The 18,688-nt window shown below is 34.7% G+C and overlaps 1 protein-coding gene across 2 annotated transcripts in view; it reads left to right on the top strand.

Annotated features, from left to right (window-relative positions):
• SUPT3H (SPT3 homolog, SAGA and STAGA complex component) overlaps nucleotides 1-18,688 on the top strand; it is a 516,212-nt gene that overhangs the window by 336,237 nt on the left and 161,287 nt on the right. For both annotated transcript variants that reach the window (XM_033217359.1, XM_033217358.1), the window contains exons 4-5: nucleotides 8,173-8,259; nucleotides 11,702-11,792. In XM_033217359.1, the coding sequence (XP_033073250.1) occupies nucleotides 8,173-8,259; nucleotides 11,702-11,792 (178 nt within the window). The remainder of the gene's footprint in view (nucleotides 1-8,172; nucleotides 8,260-11,701; nucleotides 11,793-18,688) is intronic.

Raw genomic sequence — 18,688 nt, 5'->3', positions numbered from 1 at the left:
AAATGTTTTGAAAGACAAATAAACGTTTTTATGGATAGACTTTTCTGCGCAATGTAAGGCTTGATTTAGTGAATGCATCTTCCTCTATTCTGAATAAGAAATCTAGGAGAGAAACATGAATGGCTTAATGTTAAACATGTATTACTTAGTAACAGTTTTGTGTGTTTGGACATCTCTCGTAAGTTTGTTGTGAAGGCTAAATGAGATAATATATGGAAGACATGAAGCATAGGATAATACATTCGATAAATGTTAGCATAAAAAACGAGTGTCAACTTCTTGTTAAATATGGGTAGTACATATGCTTCAAACTCTGAAAACTCCACTAAATAACAAAATAATTTTAAGCGTATAAACTTACAAGACATAGAAAATGGAAGAGGACTAAATAGCAGATGAGAGCTGTCAAAAAAAAAAAATTCTGAAAACTTAAAGTGGTAAACAGGCTTAACAGACCTGAGGAAAACAAAACTTTGGGACATGGAAAAGTTTGGGATTGAAGGTTCCTCTGAAGAAAGAAGTCTTGTGTAGACTAAAAACAGGAAGATTCATAAAAGGCATAATTTTATCCCAATACCCTATCCAAACCATGGAGGCCATTAACTACTCCTTTGCCATTCTGGCAAAATAGTACAACTTTACTTTGTGGAAAGGTGAAATAAAATGATCTCTAGTATTAGAAATCCTAGACACGAGTCCACCAGCATTCAATTAATAGACATTTCAGGAACACAAACAAAACAAAAAACAGACAGTAGAAATTTTCAAAGTAATCCAAGAACATTTTTCAAATGTAAAGGACAAGAACATACAGGTTGAAGTATTGTTGTGAGTGTTTAGTAAAATATTTCAAGATAGACCTTCATCAAAGAAGCATCATGAATTTTCAGAACTTGAAGTATAAAGAGAACAGTAGTAAAAGTTTCTCAGACTAGGGGAAAAGTCACGTAAAGGCTTAGGAATCAATGTAATCCACTTGTCAACAGCAACATTTTAAGCTAGAAGACAAGGTAGCAATGCCTTGAAAATTCTGAGGGAAAATTATTTTTAATCTAGAATTCTGTACTCAGCCAGATTATCAATTGAATACAAGGATGACATAAATACATTTTGAGACATACAAGATTTTTAAAAATTTATTTCCCTTGCATCCTTTCTCAGAAAACTGTAATATCAAGTATATTTCAACTGTAGCCCACCACAGGGGAGAAAAATATGTTGCAGTTTGAATCCATTCTGGTTAAGTGCCTATTTTTTAGTTTTCAAAGGAATACAACAAAATCCAGAGTTCTTACAGTATATTATTCACAATATCTCAGATAAAACACTAGATTACTTAAAATCTGAAATAACAGGAAAACATGACCCAAAGTCAAGAAAAAATAGTCAATGGAGACTGATTCCAAGATGACACAGAATTTAAAATTAATATACAAGGATCTTGAAGCAGCTATCACAACTATGCTCATGAACTAAAAAGGAAACTTTCAGATAATATGTTCTGCTGAAATAAGGAAGTAAATTATGAGAGTGGGAATGGGGTCAAGAAAATAAGAATCCAGTCTGGGCACGGTAGCTCCTACGTGCCTGTAATCCCAGCACTTTGGGACACCGACCCAGCCTGGTCAATGTGGCAGAACCCTGTCTCTGCAAAAAAATACAAAAATTATCCAGATGTGATGATGCATGCCTTAGTCCCAGCTACTCAGGAGGCTGAAGTGGAAGGATCTATAGCGTCTAGGAGGTTGAGGCTGCAGTGAGCTGTGATCACACCACTGCACTCCAACCTGGATGACAGAGTGAGACCCTGTCTCAAAAAAGAAAAAGAAGGATCCAAAGCAAAAGAGTAGAAGGGAAGTTTGGAGGGTTCCAGATGAGATGTCTCATCAGTAAACAAAAGACACAGTAAAACTGAAATAAATTCTGATACATTTCAAATTTTTCAAAAATAGTTTGGTATAATATAAACACTGTATATTGATTTAACCAAAAATCATATTTCATAGGTAAAGTCAAGAGGAGAGATGGTCAAATTTGGGGTGTCTAAGAACACTAAATCTTTTTCACCTCTCATAATAAGAAGTCATCTGATAATTTTTAAAGCTGAAAAATAAAACAAGTATTATAAACTTGTTTCAAATATGTTGGTAAATAACATAGAAACAAGCTTAAAAAGTTAAAGGTGATTGCCACTGGAAGCAGAATTACAGATTCAGAAGAAGTGTGGCAAGGTATTCCTATCTGTCTTTATACAATTTATAGTATTATTTAACTTTTAATGTTTTGTGTATTTTTTTAACTTAGATATAAAACTTAAAAGTTAAAATTAAATATAAGACACATAGCACAGCACCTGGCACAAATTTAGGGACACAGTATATGGCCACTATTATTACCACTAACATTATAATTCTCCTAGTAGTCACTAAAGTCATTGATTACCCATTTCAAATAAAAGAGAAACATAAACCCACATATGTAGAGAAGTTATTTGATGTATCTAAGGTTGTGCAATCACTTAGTGATGAAACTACACTGGAGTTTCCCAACTCCAACTTAGGAAATTTAACTCCAGGTTCTTTCAGTCTCATGGAGGATTTAGAGAAGACCTTTGAGGTTATCTCTGACTAGCAAGTATCTGCTGACCATTCATAGCCTAACCTAGAATCTAGCCTGATAGATAATGAATGCTTAATAGATAGACTGATAGAGGGAAAAATAAATAATTTTAGGCCAGGTGACAACCTTACCTAGGATTCTGCCTCTTCATGATACTAGCTCACCGCAACTCCTACCGTTTACCATTTATCTTCAAAAAGGACAAATCCAGGGTCTTAGGCAAAACCTAAAGGAAAGAGCTGCAATGGAAATCTTATTAAAATACTTTCAGTAGCTTAGTAATTGTGGAATAATCAACTTAATTCTGTTGTACATTTTAAACCTTGTAGAACTTTAGAGAAATCTTTATGCTGAATTTATGTGGGCCCCTGCCAAATGCAAAGTCATCGATTTTACGTAGCTTAACTCATTTCTGTTACATTTAAATGGAAAAACTGAAAATCATGGAGGGGAAGATGGATTGCCAACATTTAACAAACATTTATAAATTGCCTGTTCAGGGTCAATGGTTCTGGACCTACATGTATAATTCAAAAGAAATTTGGGAGGCAGGAGTGTTATGAAACTTGATAACAAGTGCAATGAAGATATAAACTGTGCATTTAAGTTTTCTATCTACGTTAGATGAGAAACACTGTTGTGTGAAAATAATCATAGGTCTTATTTTTCTGACAAAATTATTTTAAAGCTTGTTTTTGGTTTTTTTTTTTGTTTTTTTGGTTTGTTTGTTTTGTTTTTTTGTTTTTTGAGACGGAGTCTCGCTCTGTCACCCAGGCTGGAGTGCAGTGGCCAGATCTCAGCTCACTGCAAGCTCTGTCTCCCGGGTTTACGCCATTCTCCTGCCTCAGCCTCCCAAGTAGCTGGGACTACAGGCGCCCGCCACCTCGCCCAGCTAGTTTTTTTGTATTTTTTAGTAGAGACAGGGTTTCACCGTGTTAGCCAGGATGGTCTCGAACTCCTGACCTCGTGATCCGCCCACCTCGGCCTCCCAAAGTGCTGGGATTACAGGCTTGAGCCACTGCGCCCGGCTAAAGCTTGTATTTTAAAGAAAAAGTGCCACATCTTATAAAGAATCAAGATTTTCTCGTAACTTGAATATAGTACTGTATTAGAGTTCAACAGTATGTGTGAGTGTGCATGCCTGTGTGTGAGAGAGAGATTTATGTATTATTATAAGGATAATAAATTATAATTATGCAGTTACGAAGTCTGAGGATTCCCAAAATCTTCATTTGGCAAGCTGGAGACCCAGGAAAGCCAATGTGTAGATGTGTATTTCCAGTATGAAAGCCAGCAGCCTCAGAACACAAGAAAAACTGATGTTTCAGTCTGAGACCAAAGGCCAGAAACGGCCCAGTGTCCCAGGTTATGCATTCAGACAGAAGTTGTTTCCTCTCACTCAGCCTTTTCTGTTCTATCCATGTCTTCAACTGATTGGATGGGGCCCACCCACATTAAGAAGAACAGTCTGCTACTCAGTCTACTGATTGAAATGTTAATCTCGTCCAGAAACACCCTCATAGTGACTCTCAGAATAATGCTTGACCACATGTCTAGGTACCCCGTGGTCCAGTGAAATTGACACACAAAGTTAACCATCACAAGTACACAAAGGTAAAAAAGAGCCAAAATTATTGGAGCCTAAATGTAGAATTATATGAGAGAGAAACAAGAAATATAATTAGTGGAAAGGCAGGGAAAATATGTGCATCATTCAAGCTTTAAAGACCACATTGAATTTAGATAATAGGGAATTATCATAAATCTCAGAGCAAGAATTCAGACATTACATTTAAGGGAGATTATAGTATAACAAATACGGTGGAAATAGCACATTCAACACCCTGAGAAGATGCAAAGAAACAACAAAATAAACAGAAATTGGTGAAAATATAATGCAGTGAGAAAAAAATGAATGTCATGGATAGCAAGGTGAAATTGAGAACATATTTATTTATAGGGTCAAAGATGTGACATTTGAGGTGACATGTAATAGTGTACCTTTTAATTCTCAACCTCCTAATAAACTATTATACTTAAAATGTAAACTTGAGTTTTAATATTTTAGAGAATGTTTTACTAACAAAGTTGTTACAAGTTAATATTGTATTTTGTTTACTTTGACAAATAGAAGTAATATTAATCAGAAAAAAAGAAATGCTATAACTGAACTGCTGTTAATACTGAAGGTTTGAGGAACATTTGTAATATTGGTTTCCCAGTTCTACTGTTGTTTTCACATTAAATGCACCTGTGGAATTGGACTGCCCAGTTGCTCACCTGTTTTTTGTTTTGTTTTGTTTTTAACTTTTATTTTAAGTTCAGGGATATGTGTGAAGGTTTGTTACCTAGGTAAACTCATGTCACGGGGATTTGTTACACAGATTATTTCATCACCCAGAAATTAAGCCTACTACCCAAGAATTTTCTTTTCTGCTCCTCTCTTTCCTCCTACCTTCCACCCTCAAATAGGCCCCAATGTCTCTTTCCTTTTTTGTGTTCATAAGTTCTCATCATTTAGCTCCCACTTATAAGTGAGAACATGTAGTATTTGGTTTTCTGTTTCTGCATTAGTTACCCTCCGACTCCATCCATGTTCCCAGAAAAGACATGATCTCATTCTTTTTTACGGTTGCATAATATTCCATGATGTATATGTATCACATCTTCTTTCGTCTGTCATTGATGGGCATTTAAGTTGATTCCATGTCTTTGCTATTGTGAATAGTACTGCAGTGAACATTTGTGTCCATGTGTCTTTATGGTAGGATGATTTATAATCCCTGGGGTATATACCCAGTAATGGGATTGCTGGGTCCAATGGTAGTTCTACTTTTAGCCATACTGCTTTCCACAATGGTTGAACTGATTTACACTCCCATTAACAGTGTGTAAGTGTTCCCTTTTCTCCACAACCTTGCCAGCATCTGTTATTTTTTTGACTTTTTAGTAATAGCCATTCTGACTGCTGTAAGATGGTATCTCATTGTGCTTTTGATTTGCATTTCTCTAATGATCAGTGTTACTGAGCTTTTTTTTCATATGCTTGTTGGCCACGTCTATGTCGTCTTTGGAAAAGTATCTGTTCTTGTCCTTTACCCACTTTTTAATGCTCACCTGTTTTTAAAGTTTGTATTGTTAAAGAAAACTTTCTTTAGTCTTTCTGGTAGTAGGCAAAAATTTTCAGGAGAAGTAAACCAATGCGTAATAACACAGTTGACCCTTGACCAACTTGAACTTGAACTGCATGGGCCCACTTACATGCAGATTTTTTTCAACCAAACATGGATGGAAAATAGTATTCCTGAGTGTGACACTCCTCTATAAGGAGGGCTGAATTTTCGGATACGCAAGTTCCATAGGACTGAGTGCAGGACTGGAGTATTTTGGTATGGGGATAGTAGATGACTTTTGTTTGAGTTACTTTAATTAGCTAATAAGATTGCCGTCTTCACTTGGTAGAGAAGAAGAGGTCAAAGTTTGGGAGAGGTAATTTTGGAATTTGGGACACATCCAGGATAGGCAGGCCTTGGTAAGGTAACATAGTGATACTTTCAGTTCCAGAGACATACTAACTAGGCAGAGGTCCAAGGTAGACTAGGGAGTGGTAGCAATGCTAGTCCTAGTAAGGATATTATGTTGTTTGAGATAAATTAGAAAATCAGATAAATAAAAAGCAAAGATAAACTTTTCCTGCTACATATGACAGCACAACCATGATATAAATTCCAGATCCTTACAGTGGTCATGTATTGGTTCTGAAAAAAAAAAAACAAAAAAAAACAGTGATTCCAAATGTCAAACTCTTCTGTGTCTTTATTTTCTATTTTCATACTTATCCTGGTTAATATGTTTGTAAACTGATACTTTGGAGAATATTATGAATAGAGATTATTTATATGTAGTGTGCATAAACTGCTGATTAATTGGGAAAACTATTTAGGGATACATATTTCTCCTGATCCTTTCTTAATGTGTGTAAAATTACATATGTCTGTATAGTGTTTTTCAGATTTCAAATGATCAGCATTCTTCATTTAAGAAAATAAATGTACTATGTATGCTTCCAGACAAATGTATATATAGCCCATATTCTTCTCAACACTGATTACCTGTATTTTAGACTGTGATAGAAATGTTTTTATTTGAAAAGCATGTGTACATATATTTCCCTCACACTTCCAATTTTTAGAAAAAATATGTTCATGCTTGCTGAAAACTGTTAGTTTCTGAGTAGATAACATCATCTTTTTAAAAACCTTCCCCCCCCCAACATTTCTTTTTAAATGGTTCACAGTTAAATTTAAATTTCTATATTTAGATAGGATTGTGTTTATATACCAACCACAGTATCCAGGAAATTCAGTGGTAAAGCTGACACATAGCAAGTTTATAGTCTATTTTGTAGTCTGTGTATTTAGAGAGGGTTTGAAGCTTACTTAGCAAAATGGATTAAACATTCAAGCAGAATTTCTTTAGCACAAATGTGCTATTTGATTTCATATATTTGAGATAACAGTGTGTCCATTTTTAAAGATTAGTTCTCAAGAATATATGTTAGGTTTATCCTTTAAAAGAAGTCTGCATTCAGGAACAGCTTTTATATGTAAACATTTTTATAATATTTCATATTGTATAGACTTGGTTTGGTGCAATCAGTATGCTTTTATCAAATTTGGAAAAAGTTACACATTTTTATAGTGTTTTCTGTAGCATCTTTATTTTTTTCAGATGGGCATATTTTATATTACTTCCAAATAATCAAAATAAGAAATTGAGTTTGCCTGTGCCAAAAAATAGAACTATCATTTTTCACATTCTTTTATTTTCCAGGTCATTTTTAAGTAAGATTATGTTTCTAGGAGTTATGAATTCCTGAAAATTCTTGACTTTGTAGATATAAGGGGCTAGATGAACATTTCAGGGGGAATCTAACTTTTCATGCAGTAATGTTTTGTGTTGTACATTCCAGATACAGTTAACTTTTTGTGTGCATGTGATTAGTATGGAAAGAAATTAATGCAGTCCAGTATTATGATTTATGGACTGAATCCTTTACCCACTGAAGACTTGCCAAAACTAAACGTATTTTTTTTCCTTTGGATATTAGAAACAGCTACTGTTTTTGTTGATCTTTTAAAGTTCTGAATGGGCCTATTTCAAATCAGGGCAGCATGGGAGCTCAGATTAATAATATACTTATTCAACTAGTGATACTGAGTGAAACCATTGCTCACATGAGTATGAAGGATAAAATTTCATGAAATTATTTTCAGGTGCATTAATGCATTTCTGGAAGCTGTGTATGATTTTTCTCTTGCATGAAAGAAAAGATTTCTGTTTATTGTATTGGTTACAGGTGGGCTCATAATTTAATTGCATGTTTTATATCTTAAAAACATAAGACGTTTTGCTCTTAAAAGCAGTAATGTGATTGCTGGATTATTCCCAAAGGTTTTTAACTCAGTATATTTATCTCTCTAGGTACATCATGACTGTACTATATATAATTTATATTACTGAGAAAAATTTCTGAATTTTCATTATTGTTAGTTACAGCAAGCCGCTGAAGTTTCTCAACTGCGGGGAGCAAGGGTAATCACTCCTGAGGATCTTCTGTTTTTGATGCGCAAAGATAAGGTAATACAATGTAATTTTATTGTATTAAAATCCAGATGTTGTGTTTAATTGAACTTGTGTGTGGAAACTATATATCCTTGTTATATAGCTTTCAAATTAAAATAATAACTATTGAACTGATGTTTTAGTCTTCATAGTTTGCACAACAAAATGAGTTTACAAAAGAATTGATATTAATTATGTGGACAAAAGCACTTATATGAAAACTGTGCTAACAGCGAAACCTCGCTTATCCTTATGTGTCTGTATAGACACTTTCATTGCTACATGACACTCACTAAATATTGACCCTATGTTCTGTTGTCATAAGTGGGATATAACTGAATGGCATATTTATTTTTCTCCTCTTCTTACAGATTAACATTACCAGGATTATAGACTTTCCTAGAGTAAATTTTTAAGCCTGAAATACAAAGTTTAGTCTGTAGCTCTACTTTATTGAAAAAAGCAAATTAATTAAGATTAATTTTCAATGGGATAAATATATACCATAATTTCTGTTTTTGAACAAAGACCTACCTTTCTTACTCTTTGAAATCTGATATTAAAATATTTAAGCTGATATTTGTGTATCTAATTTTGTCATAATTATTTTTCATGAGTAGGTAGTCAAAAATATTCTCTAATATTTTACGTTTCAGTTAATCAACTCTTAGATGATATGAAGAATATTAAAAAATGGAAAATCTTCACTATTAAGAAAATTATGATTTGGTATAGGGTATCTTTATGATTTAGTTGAAGAAGCATTTTAAGACTCATGAAATGTCAGGGTTGTATGATTAGATGGAGAGACTGTAGGATTTTTTGAAGTGAAAGTTTCTGCCTAGGGTGAGGCAGTCTTAGGCACAAGGCACCAGATGCAAAGAAAGTATTGAAGATATCAAATGATGTGCATGTAAAGAACTTTGTAAAATGCAGTATTTTTCAGCTATTAATAGAAATCTTGAACCTGAAGTTCAGGAATGAGTGATAATACATTCTAAATGTAAGCATACAACAAGCTACAAAGGATTATCAGTTACTTTTAAAATTAAGCAGTATTATGGTCTACTAAATCTAAAAAAGGCCACCATTAACACCTATCATTCATCAGCTTTGAATTTCATAAAACTACGTTTTTCGGGTTTACAGATTGTTTTCCATAAATATAATACATAAACCAAATCTTCTAACAAAAAGATAAGATTCTCAGAGAATAAAAAAAAAGTAAAAAGGAATTTATTGACTTTTAAAGCAGCTTTTATACACTCACTGTCTAGGTATTTATAAGTTAATTTTTTTAAATAAAATTTCATCTTGAGTATATACCAAATTCTATAGCATAAGTACAGTCAGCTTGGTATGAAGACTGATAATACAGTCTTCAAAAAAAATTAGAACTTCATTTATTTTATTTATTTATTTATTTATTGAGACGGAGTCTTGCTCTGTCACCAGGCTAGAGTGCCATGGAACCATCTCAGCTCACTGCAACCTCCGCCACTCAGATTCAAGAGTTTCTCCTGCCTCAGCCTCCCAAGTAGCTGGGGCTACAGGCGCATGCCACTATGCAGCTAATTTTTGTATTTTTAGTAGAGACAGGGTGTCACCAAGTTGGCCAAGATGGTCTGCATCTCCTGACCTCATGATTTACCTGCCTCAGCCTCCCAAAGTGCTGAAATTCAGGTGTGAGCCACCACACACATCCTAAAACTTTTTATAAGATTTTAAAAAGCAGGTCGGGTTTGGTGGCTCACGCCTGTAATCCCAGCACTTTGGGAGGCCAACGTGGGCAGATCATGAGGTCAGGAGATTGAGACCATCCTGGCTAACATGGTGAAACCTTGTCTCTACTAAAAAAAAAAATACAAAATATTAGCCAGGTGTGGTGGCGGGTGCCTGTAGTCCCAGCTACTCAGGAGGGTGAGGCAGGAGAATGGCGTGAACCCGGGAGGCCGAGCTTGCAGTGAGCCGAGATGGTGCCACTGCACTCCAGCCTGGGCGGCAGAGCAAGACTCCGTCTCAAAAAAAAACAGCAATCACAGTCAGGTACCACATGATGAACTTTTTTTTCAACAATGTACTGTAAATATAGCAGTAGTCCCATAAAATTATAATGGAGCTGTACAATTCCAATTATCTAGTGATGTCATAGGTATCATAATAACATTGTAGTGCAATGCATGACTCAACTTTGTGATGGTGCTGGTGTATACTTGCTGCACTGCTGATGGTATAAAGGCCTAGCACATAAAATTATGTATAGTACATAATACTTGATAAAGGTAATAAATGACTGTTACTTGTTTATGTATTTATATACTCTTCATCATTATTTTAGAGCGTACTACTTGCAAAATCACTTAACTGTAAACCACCTGAGGTTGTTCCTTCATGAGATATTCCAATAAAAAAGCAGTTATCAAGGGAACTGACAGTTCCATGCATGCTACTGCTCTTGAAGACCTTCCAGTGGGACAAGATGTGGAGGTGGAAGACAGTGATATTGACAATCCTGACCCTGTGTAGGCCTAGGCTAGTGTGTATATGTGTGTGTGTGTGTGTGTGTGTACACACACATCTTAGTTTTTAACAAAGAAGTTTAAAAAGCTAAAAGAAATTTACAAGTAGAAAAAAGTTTATAGAATAAGGATATAAAGGAAAAACGTTTTTGTACAATTGTAGAAGGTATTTGTGTTTTAAGCTAAGTATTACTATGAGTCAATTTTTTAAATTAAGTCTATAAAGTAAAATAGTTACAGTAAGTAAGCTAAGGCACATTTATTATTGAAGAAAGAAAAATTTTAAATATAGTGTAGCCTAATTGTACAGCTTTTTTAAAAAATAAAGTCTTCAATAGCATGCAGTAATGTCCTAGGCCCTCAAGTTCACTTGCCACTCATTCATGGACTCAACCAGAGCAACTTCAGATCCTACAAGCTTCATTCATGGTATATGCACTCTACAAATGTATCGCTTTTTGTCATTTACATGGTATTTTAACTAATTTTTCTATATTTAGATATGTTTAGATATACAAATACTTACCGTTTTCTTACCCTTGCATACAGGTTTGTAGCCCATGAACAGTAGGCTGCACCATGTAGCCTAGGTGTACATTAGACTGTTCCATCTAGGTTTGTGTAAGTGTATTCTGTGATGTTCACAAAACGATGAAGTCTCTTGAGGATGCATTTCTTGATCCCCATCATTAAGCAGTGTGTGACTATTGTGATTCCGGAACATCCAGATATTTGTAAATGAAAAATGCTTTTGAAAAGACTTGTATTTTAGCCTTTGTGTTTGATGACTACCTTTTTATGTCATAGCAGTATGCTAAGGATTATTTTCTCTGATATCATGAGGTACAAGTTTATTAAATTTTGTTATAGTAGTCTTTAATCAGTAAAATGAATGTATGTATAGGTTTTCTTATTTATGTATTTTATATTTTTAATAGAAAAAACTTAGAAGATTGCTAAAATACATGTTTATCCGAGACTACAAATCAAAGATTGTCAAAGGCATTGATGAGGATGATCTTCTCGAAGGTAACCAAATCAAAACACAAAACTAAAACTTGAGCTTATGACACGTGTGGTGGTAACACATTTATGCAATTCCAATGTAGCTATTCTCAAAAACAAGTTAATTTTGTTTCCTGTCAGCAAACCAAGTGGAATGCCCTTGCAAAAGTATATATTTCTGATAAAATGTATTATACCGTGTTACCTATTTAATATTACTACACTTCTTATAGAATCTAATTCTTGAAAAATAGTTCTGCAGATGAATTGAAATGTTTCTTTTTATGGAGCGCTTAGTGAATACAGACTTAGAGTAAAATAGACCTGAATTCCAATCAATACCAGTTCTCTGCTTTCTGTGTGTGACCTTGAAGGATCAGTTTCCTCATTTATATGGAGGGAAATCATATAACATGTGTAACATGTGGAGTGCTTAGGAGAGTTTAGCATAACATGTGAAAGCACTTGCCACTGAATAAATGATAGCAGTTAACACCATGCTTCAGATACCACAAAGCTCAGGGTGGTCAGAGTAATACTCAGTTTTGGTAAACCATCATATTAGTTTGATGTCCTCTCGTTCATTTTAAATCTTCCCTCCTTATCTTCATTTGTATGTTCTAATTTTGTGTGTCTTATAAAAAGCACACTAAAACTTTAAAAAAACAGTTGATAGAAATTATAAGATAAAATATTCAGGCCGGGTGCGGTGGCCCACACGTGTAATCCCAGCACTTTTGGAGGCCGAGGCGGGTGGATCACGAGGTCAGGCGATCGAGACCATCCTGGCTAACGCGGTGAAACCTCATCTCTACTAAAAATACAAAAAATTAGCTGACGTGGTGGCAGGCACCTGCAGTCCCAGCTACTTGGGAAGCTGAGGCAGGAGAATGGCATGAACCTGGGAGGCGGAGCTTGCAGTGAGCCGAGATCGCGCCACTGCACTCCAACCTGGGCGACAGAGCGAGACAGGTGGGACTTCTGAAATGGCTATGTAAGGAGCATGGCAGAGTCTCTCCCCAGTGAAACACATTTAACTGGTAAAATTTTTTTGAAATAATCATTTAAAGTCTCTAGAAATTGTCCTAAGCACATATAGCAAGCAGGGTAACACATATTCAAGATCAACTAAATCTTGTTAAGAACAGTATGAGAGTCTTTCATTTAAACCATGACCTGCTCACATGATCACTCTCCAGCATTCTGCCACCTTAACTCAGTGTGACAGAAGCTCTATTCTGAGTGAGTGTAGGTGGCCCCTCCAGTTATTCTAGGGCAACAGTTTTACCCCAGAAGGGGCAAAGAGGTAGGCATCTCTTATCTCCCCCAGCCCCATGTTGCAAAAGCTTTTTTCTAGGCAGGCACAGCTAAGGTGACTGGGGCTCCCTTTTCACACTTAACCTCAACTCATAGGATAAAAGCTCTACCTCACACATGGTGGGCTGAGAATACTGGGCTCTGATTGCCACCACCCTACCTCTCATAGGGAGCAAAGCTACATACCAGAATAGACAAGCCTAGAAGACTAGGGGTTGCTTCCCTTTCCAGATCCCCATTCTCAGATACAGGGAAGCCTTTCCAGGAGAAGCTAATTTCAGGTCCACCTTCAGCTTCAGTACTGTGGTACAGAGGTTCAACTCAGACCTTAGGAGCAGAAAGCGCTGCAGCTCTTCCACATCACTGCTTGGAACAGAGTATGTAGAAGTTCATACCTAACTTCATTGTAAAAACAACAACAGCAACAACAACAATGAAGATCCTGGTGATGAGTGATTAAGAGGGGACTGGTAGCTCCATGATACTGGTAGCAAAAAGCAAAACAGTGGGTCACCTAGATGTTAAAGAAAACAAGGGAAAGAGATAGTTAAAAAGAGACCTCCTGCAGTCAGAGCAAAACTTAAAGACTGACAGCATTTCAAAGGGGCCCAATATTATTTAGATCAATCAGTCTCTGGAGCAATTTATGCCCAAGGGTATTATCAGAAACAGTGGAGCAAACAGCTGGCAATTAGTGGTGGCTAACAGCTGTATGTGATATCAGTAGAGGCAGAGCAGCCAGAAACTTAATGGGGAGATCAGGGAAGGTAGCAGCCAGAGACACCCTGACTAAAACTACAGTCATCTGTAGTTATGGAGGAGATTGTTTGCATACTCAAGGCTGCACCCTCTGAAGAACATCAGAGGCTGCATACTGCAGGAGAAGAGATTTCATTGTACTAGTTCAGTCAAGTGATGAAATAAATAATTACAAGCCCCAGGAAGGGGAGGAAATTATCTAGATTTGCTACACTATATTATCTCAAGTATCCATTTTCAACAATAACAGCAAGATACTAGATATGCCAAGTAATAGATAAGTGTTATCCATAAAAAGGAGACCAAAAAAAGAAGTAGACAATAGAAACTGCCTTTTGGGGTCCCAGATGTTGGACTTAGCAGACAAAAACATCAAAGCAACTATTATGTATGTGTTCAAATAACTAAAGGAAATACAATTTTTAAAAAGGAAGATCTGATAATACTGTTTCACAAAGTGAAGAATATCAATAAAAACAATTCATTTTAAAAAATAGAAATTATGGAGTTCAAGAATACAATTAGTGAGATGAAAAAATTCAGAAGGGCTCAATAGTTGTTTTCAGCTGGCAGAAGAAAGAATCTGAACTTAAAGACATCATTAAAGAGTATACAATCTGAAGAAAAAGTGAAAAAATAATAAAAATTAACAGCTTCAGAGAAATGTAGGGTATCATTAAGTATGTCAAAATATACATAATGAGAGTATCAGAAAAGAGAGAAAAAGGAGTAGAAAAATATTCTAAGAAATAATGACTGAAAACATCCCAAATTTGATGAAAACTACCAGTCTACTAATTGAAGCATATGAACAAGCTCCAGTTAAGATAAACATAAAGAAATCTACACTAAGACACTTTTACCAAAAATGTAGGAAGACAAAAACAGACAAAAAATCATGAAAGTCACAAGAGAAAAGCATATACAAGGGGACCCTGACAATATTGATGGCTGGCTTCTAATCAACAATAGAGATCAGAAGGCAGTGGGATGATATATTCAAAGTGCTGAAAGAAAAAGAAACTGTCCAACGAGAAACTTATATCGAGCAGAACTATCTTTCAAAAATGAATGCAAAATACATTCCCAGATAAACAAAAACCAGGCAAATTTCTTGCTGTCAGACCCATATAAGACAAGTTTTTAAGGCTTAAAGCAAGCTGCACCAAATAATTTGAATCCACACATTTATAAAGATAATTAAGTACATAAATATAAGAGATAATATAATTGTATATTTCCTTTCCTTTTTAAAACTGATTTATAAAGCAACTGTATAAAACAATATATATGTAAAAATTGTGATTTTGGGTCTGTAACATTTGGAAATGTAATATATTTGACAGTAACAGCACAAATGATGTAAGTGGTAATAATGCTGTACTGGGATAAGGAAATGGCACCTCAAGTTATAGAAAGACATGAAGAATCAGAAGTGGCAAATAAAATGGTTAGTATAACAAACTATATAAGTATATAGTTGGTCTACTATAAAGACTCAAACCACTGAAACTGAATCAAGAAGGAATGGAAAATCTGAACAGGACAATAGCCAAAGGTTAAATTGGTAGCTTAAAAATTTCTGCAAAGAAAAGCTCAGTCACAGATTATTTCACTGTTGAAATCCACCAAATGTTTAAAGAAGAATACCAATAATTTCCCAACTAATTCTATAAAGGTAATAAAGATTGAGCCTGATAAGAAAACCAGACCAAGATATCACAAGAAAAAAAAAACCACAGATTGGTATCTTTTTCAATAAAGATACAAAAATCCTCAACAGAATGCCATTAAACTGAATTTAGCAAATGTAGAAAGGATTAAAACCATGACCAAATGGGATTTATCACAGGGATATAGGTTGTTTTAAACGTAGAAAACAATTCATGTAATGCGTCGAATTAACAGAATAAAGGAGAAAAATCACATGATCACCTCAATAAATGTAGGAAAAGCATTTAACAAAATTCCAGTGGCACGATCTCGGCTCACTGCAAGCTCCCAAAATTCCAAAAGTTTTTAATGAACATTCAACAAACCAGGAAGAAAAGGAAACCTCTTTAACTTGATAAAGATGATTGCATGGACTAAATGTTTGTGTCCCTCCCCACCCTCTAAATATATATGTTGAAGCATAATTCCCAGTGTGGTAGTATTTGGAGGTGAGAGTTGTGGGAAGTATTAATAATTAGGTCATAAGGATGGAACCTTTATGATTAGGGCACTTCTGAGAAACAACACAAGAAAGGTTGTTTCCTCTGTTTCTGCTGTCTGCCATATGTGGACACAACAAGGTCATGGTCATCTGTAAGTCATGAAGCAGGCCTTCACCAGACACTAAATCTACTGGCACCTTGATCTTAGACTTCCCAACCTCTACAACTGTGAGAAATAAATGTTTGTTGTTTAAGCCTCCCAGTTTATGATATATTTGTTGTAGCAGCCTGAGCTAAGACAGACATATATGGAAAACCCACACCTAACATCATACTTAATGGTAAAAGACTGTATGCTTTCTCTTACAAGATCAGGAACAAGACAAAGATGTCCATTCATGCCACTTACATGCAATATTGTACTGAAGGTTTTAGCCCGGTGTTTAGTCAGAAAGAGAAGTGAAGGGCATCCAGATTAGAAAAAAAAAAGTAAAACTATCTCTGTTTACAGATGACATAATTTTGTGTATAGAAAATTCTAAGAAATCAATAAAAACTATTACAACTAATAGACTGGTTGGATATGTTTGCTGGATAGAAGGGAAATATGCAAAAATCAAGCATATTTTAATATGTCAGCAGTGAACAGCTCAAAAATGAAATTAAGAAAACTGCCATTTACAATAGCATCAAAAAGAATAAAATATTTTGGAATAAAATTACTAAAGACTTGCAAGATTTATGTACTGAAAACTACAAAATATTATTGAAATAAGGCCTAGATGGTAATGGAAAGACATCCTGTGTTCATGGATTGGAACACTGAATATTATTAAAGTGTTAATACTCTCCAACTTGGCCTACAGATTTCATCTGCTTTTTTGTAGAAATGAATACACTGATTGTATGAATCATGACTACACTGATTCTACCAATCATATAGAAATGCCAGATGCTGACATGGAAATGGCTCATCTAGGTCATGAGGGAACTAGAATACCCAGAACAATCTTAACAAAGAATAAAGTCAGAGGACTCATGCTTACTGATTTCAAAACTTACCATAAAGCTACAATAATTACAATAGAGCAGTACTGGCATAAGGGTAGACATATTTGTCAATGAAATGGAGTGGAATGAGAGTTCAGTAATAAGCATTTAGGGTCAATCGATATTGACAAGGATTTCAAGAGAATTTGATCGGGAAAACATAGCCATTTTGACAAATATTGCTGGAGCAACTGGATATCCATATACAAAAGAAAGAATTTGGACACCTACAACAACACAGTACACAAAGTTAACCCAATATGGATCATAGACCTAAATATAAGGGCTCAAACTATAAAATTCTTAAAAAGAAATACAGGAATAAATGTTGATTACTTTGGATGAGGCAAAGCATTTTGAATGTATGACACCAAAAGCACAAACAGCAAAAGAAAAAAAATAGAAAAATTGGACTTGATCAATTATTTCAGAGTCAAAACAATGACCAATAAATTAACTGATCAATTTTAAAACTTTTATGTTTCAAAGAGCAATATCAAGAAAGTGAAAAGACAAACCACAGAATAGGAGAAAATTTTTCTTATATATCTGATAGGGTACTTTTGTATAGAATATATCTAGAATAGGTACAACTCAACAATAAAAAGACAGGTGGCCCAATTTAAAAGTGGGCAAAGGATCTGAATAGACATTTCTACAAAGAAGATTGACTAATGGACAATAGACACTGAAAAAGATACTTAAAAATCATGCCTATAAGTAATCCCAGCACTTTAGGAGGCTGAAGCGGATGGATCACTTGAGATAGGGAAAATGGAAGTATTCTGAAGGTCTCTTGATACTGGAAAGGGGGAAATACTAGAAGAAAAAGTTGATTTGTTGGGAAAATGTTACCTCTTGGTAGGGATATAATTGATACCTTGTTTTAAATAATAATGGAAACTGTCATTTAAAATATGTTCAAGCAATGTGTCCAACCAGAAAAGAGCGAGGTAAGCATTAAAGAAAATGGAAAAGGGGATGGTAAACATTAACAGAATAGAAAAGTATATTACAATTTCAAATTAACAATGAGAAGACATGGAGGGACTGTCAACATGGCCAAATCATTAAAAATGAAGAAAAGGAAAAAACAAGAATATGAAATAAATACCAAACATAAAGCAAGAGAAAATAATAAGAAGAAATATATTGGTCATTGCACTAATTATGAAATGGATTAAATTCTTACATTAAGACAGATTATAAACAACCACAAAAATAAAACTTGAAGATAAAGAAAGATTATAAATAATGGGATGAACAAATAAATGGTAGATAAATGTATACACAAATGCAAAGAAAGCAGAAGTGGCAATATTAGCATCATGCAAGCTATAATTAAACATTAAAAGCCCAAACAGGGTAAAGAGGAATATTTTATAGAAGGATAAAGGGGAATAATAATAAAACAGGATAAAGAGGAATAATTATAGAAGACGCAATTTTTAACATAATAGACCCATAAGCACTAAATAGTAAATCAGCAAAATAGCAAGATATGCTTAGACCTGTATTTATCTGGAATAGAATGTCTATGAATTTTTTTCAGTATATCTACAGAACATTAACAAAACTTAATTGTAAAACTGTCCACAAAGTGAACCTTTACAGATTTAAATAAGAAGAGATATCTGA

This window comes from Trachypithecus francoisi, unplaced genomic scaffold (genome assembly GCF_009764315.1).
Source record: "Trachypithecus francoisi isolate TF-2019V2 unplaced genomic scaffold, Tfra_2.0 Lachesis_group10, whole genome shotgun sequence".
Taxonomy (NCBI): domain Eukaryota; kingdom Metazoa; phylum Chordata; class Mammalia; order Primates; family Cercopithecidae; genus Trachypithecus; species Trachypithecus francoisi.
This window is presented reverse-complemented; position numbering and strand designations above follow the sequence as displayed.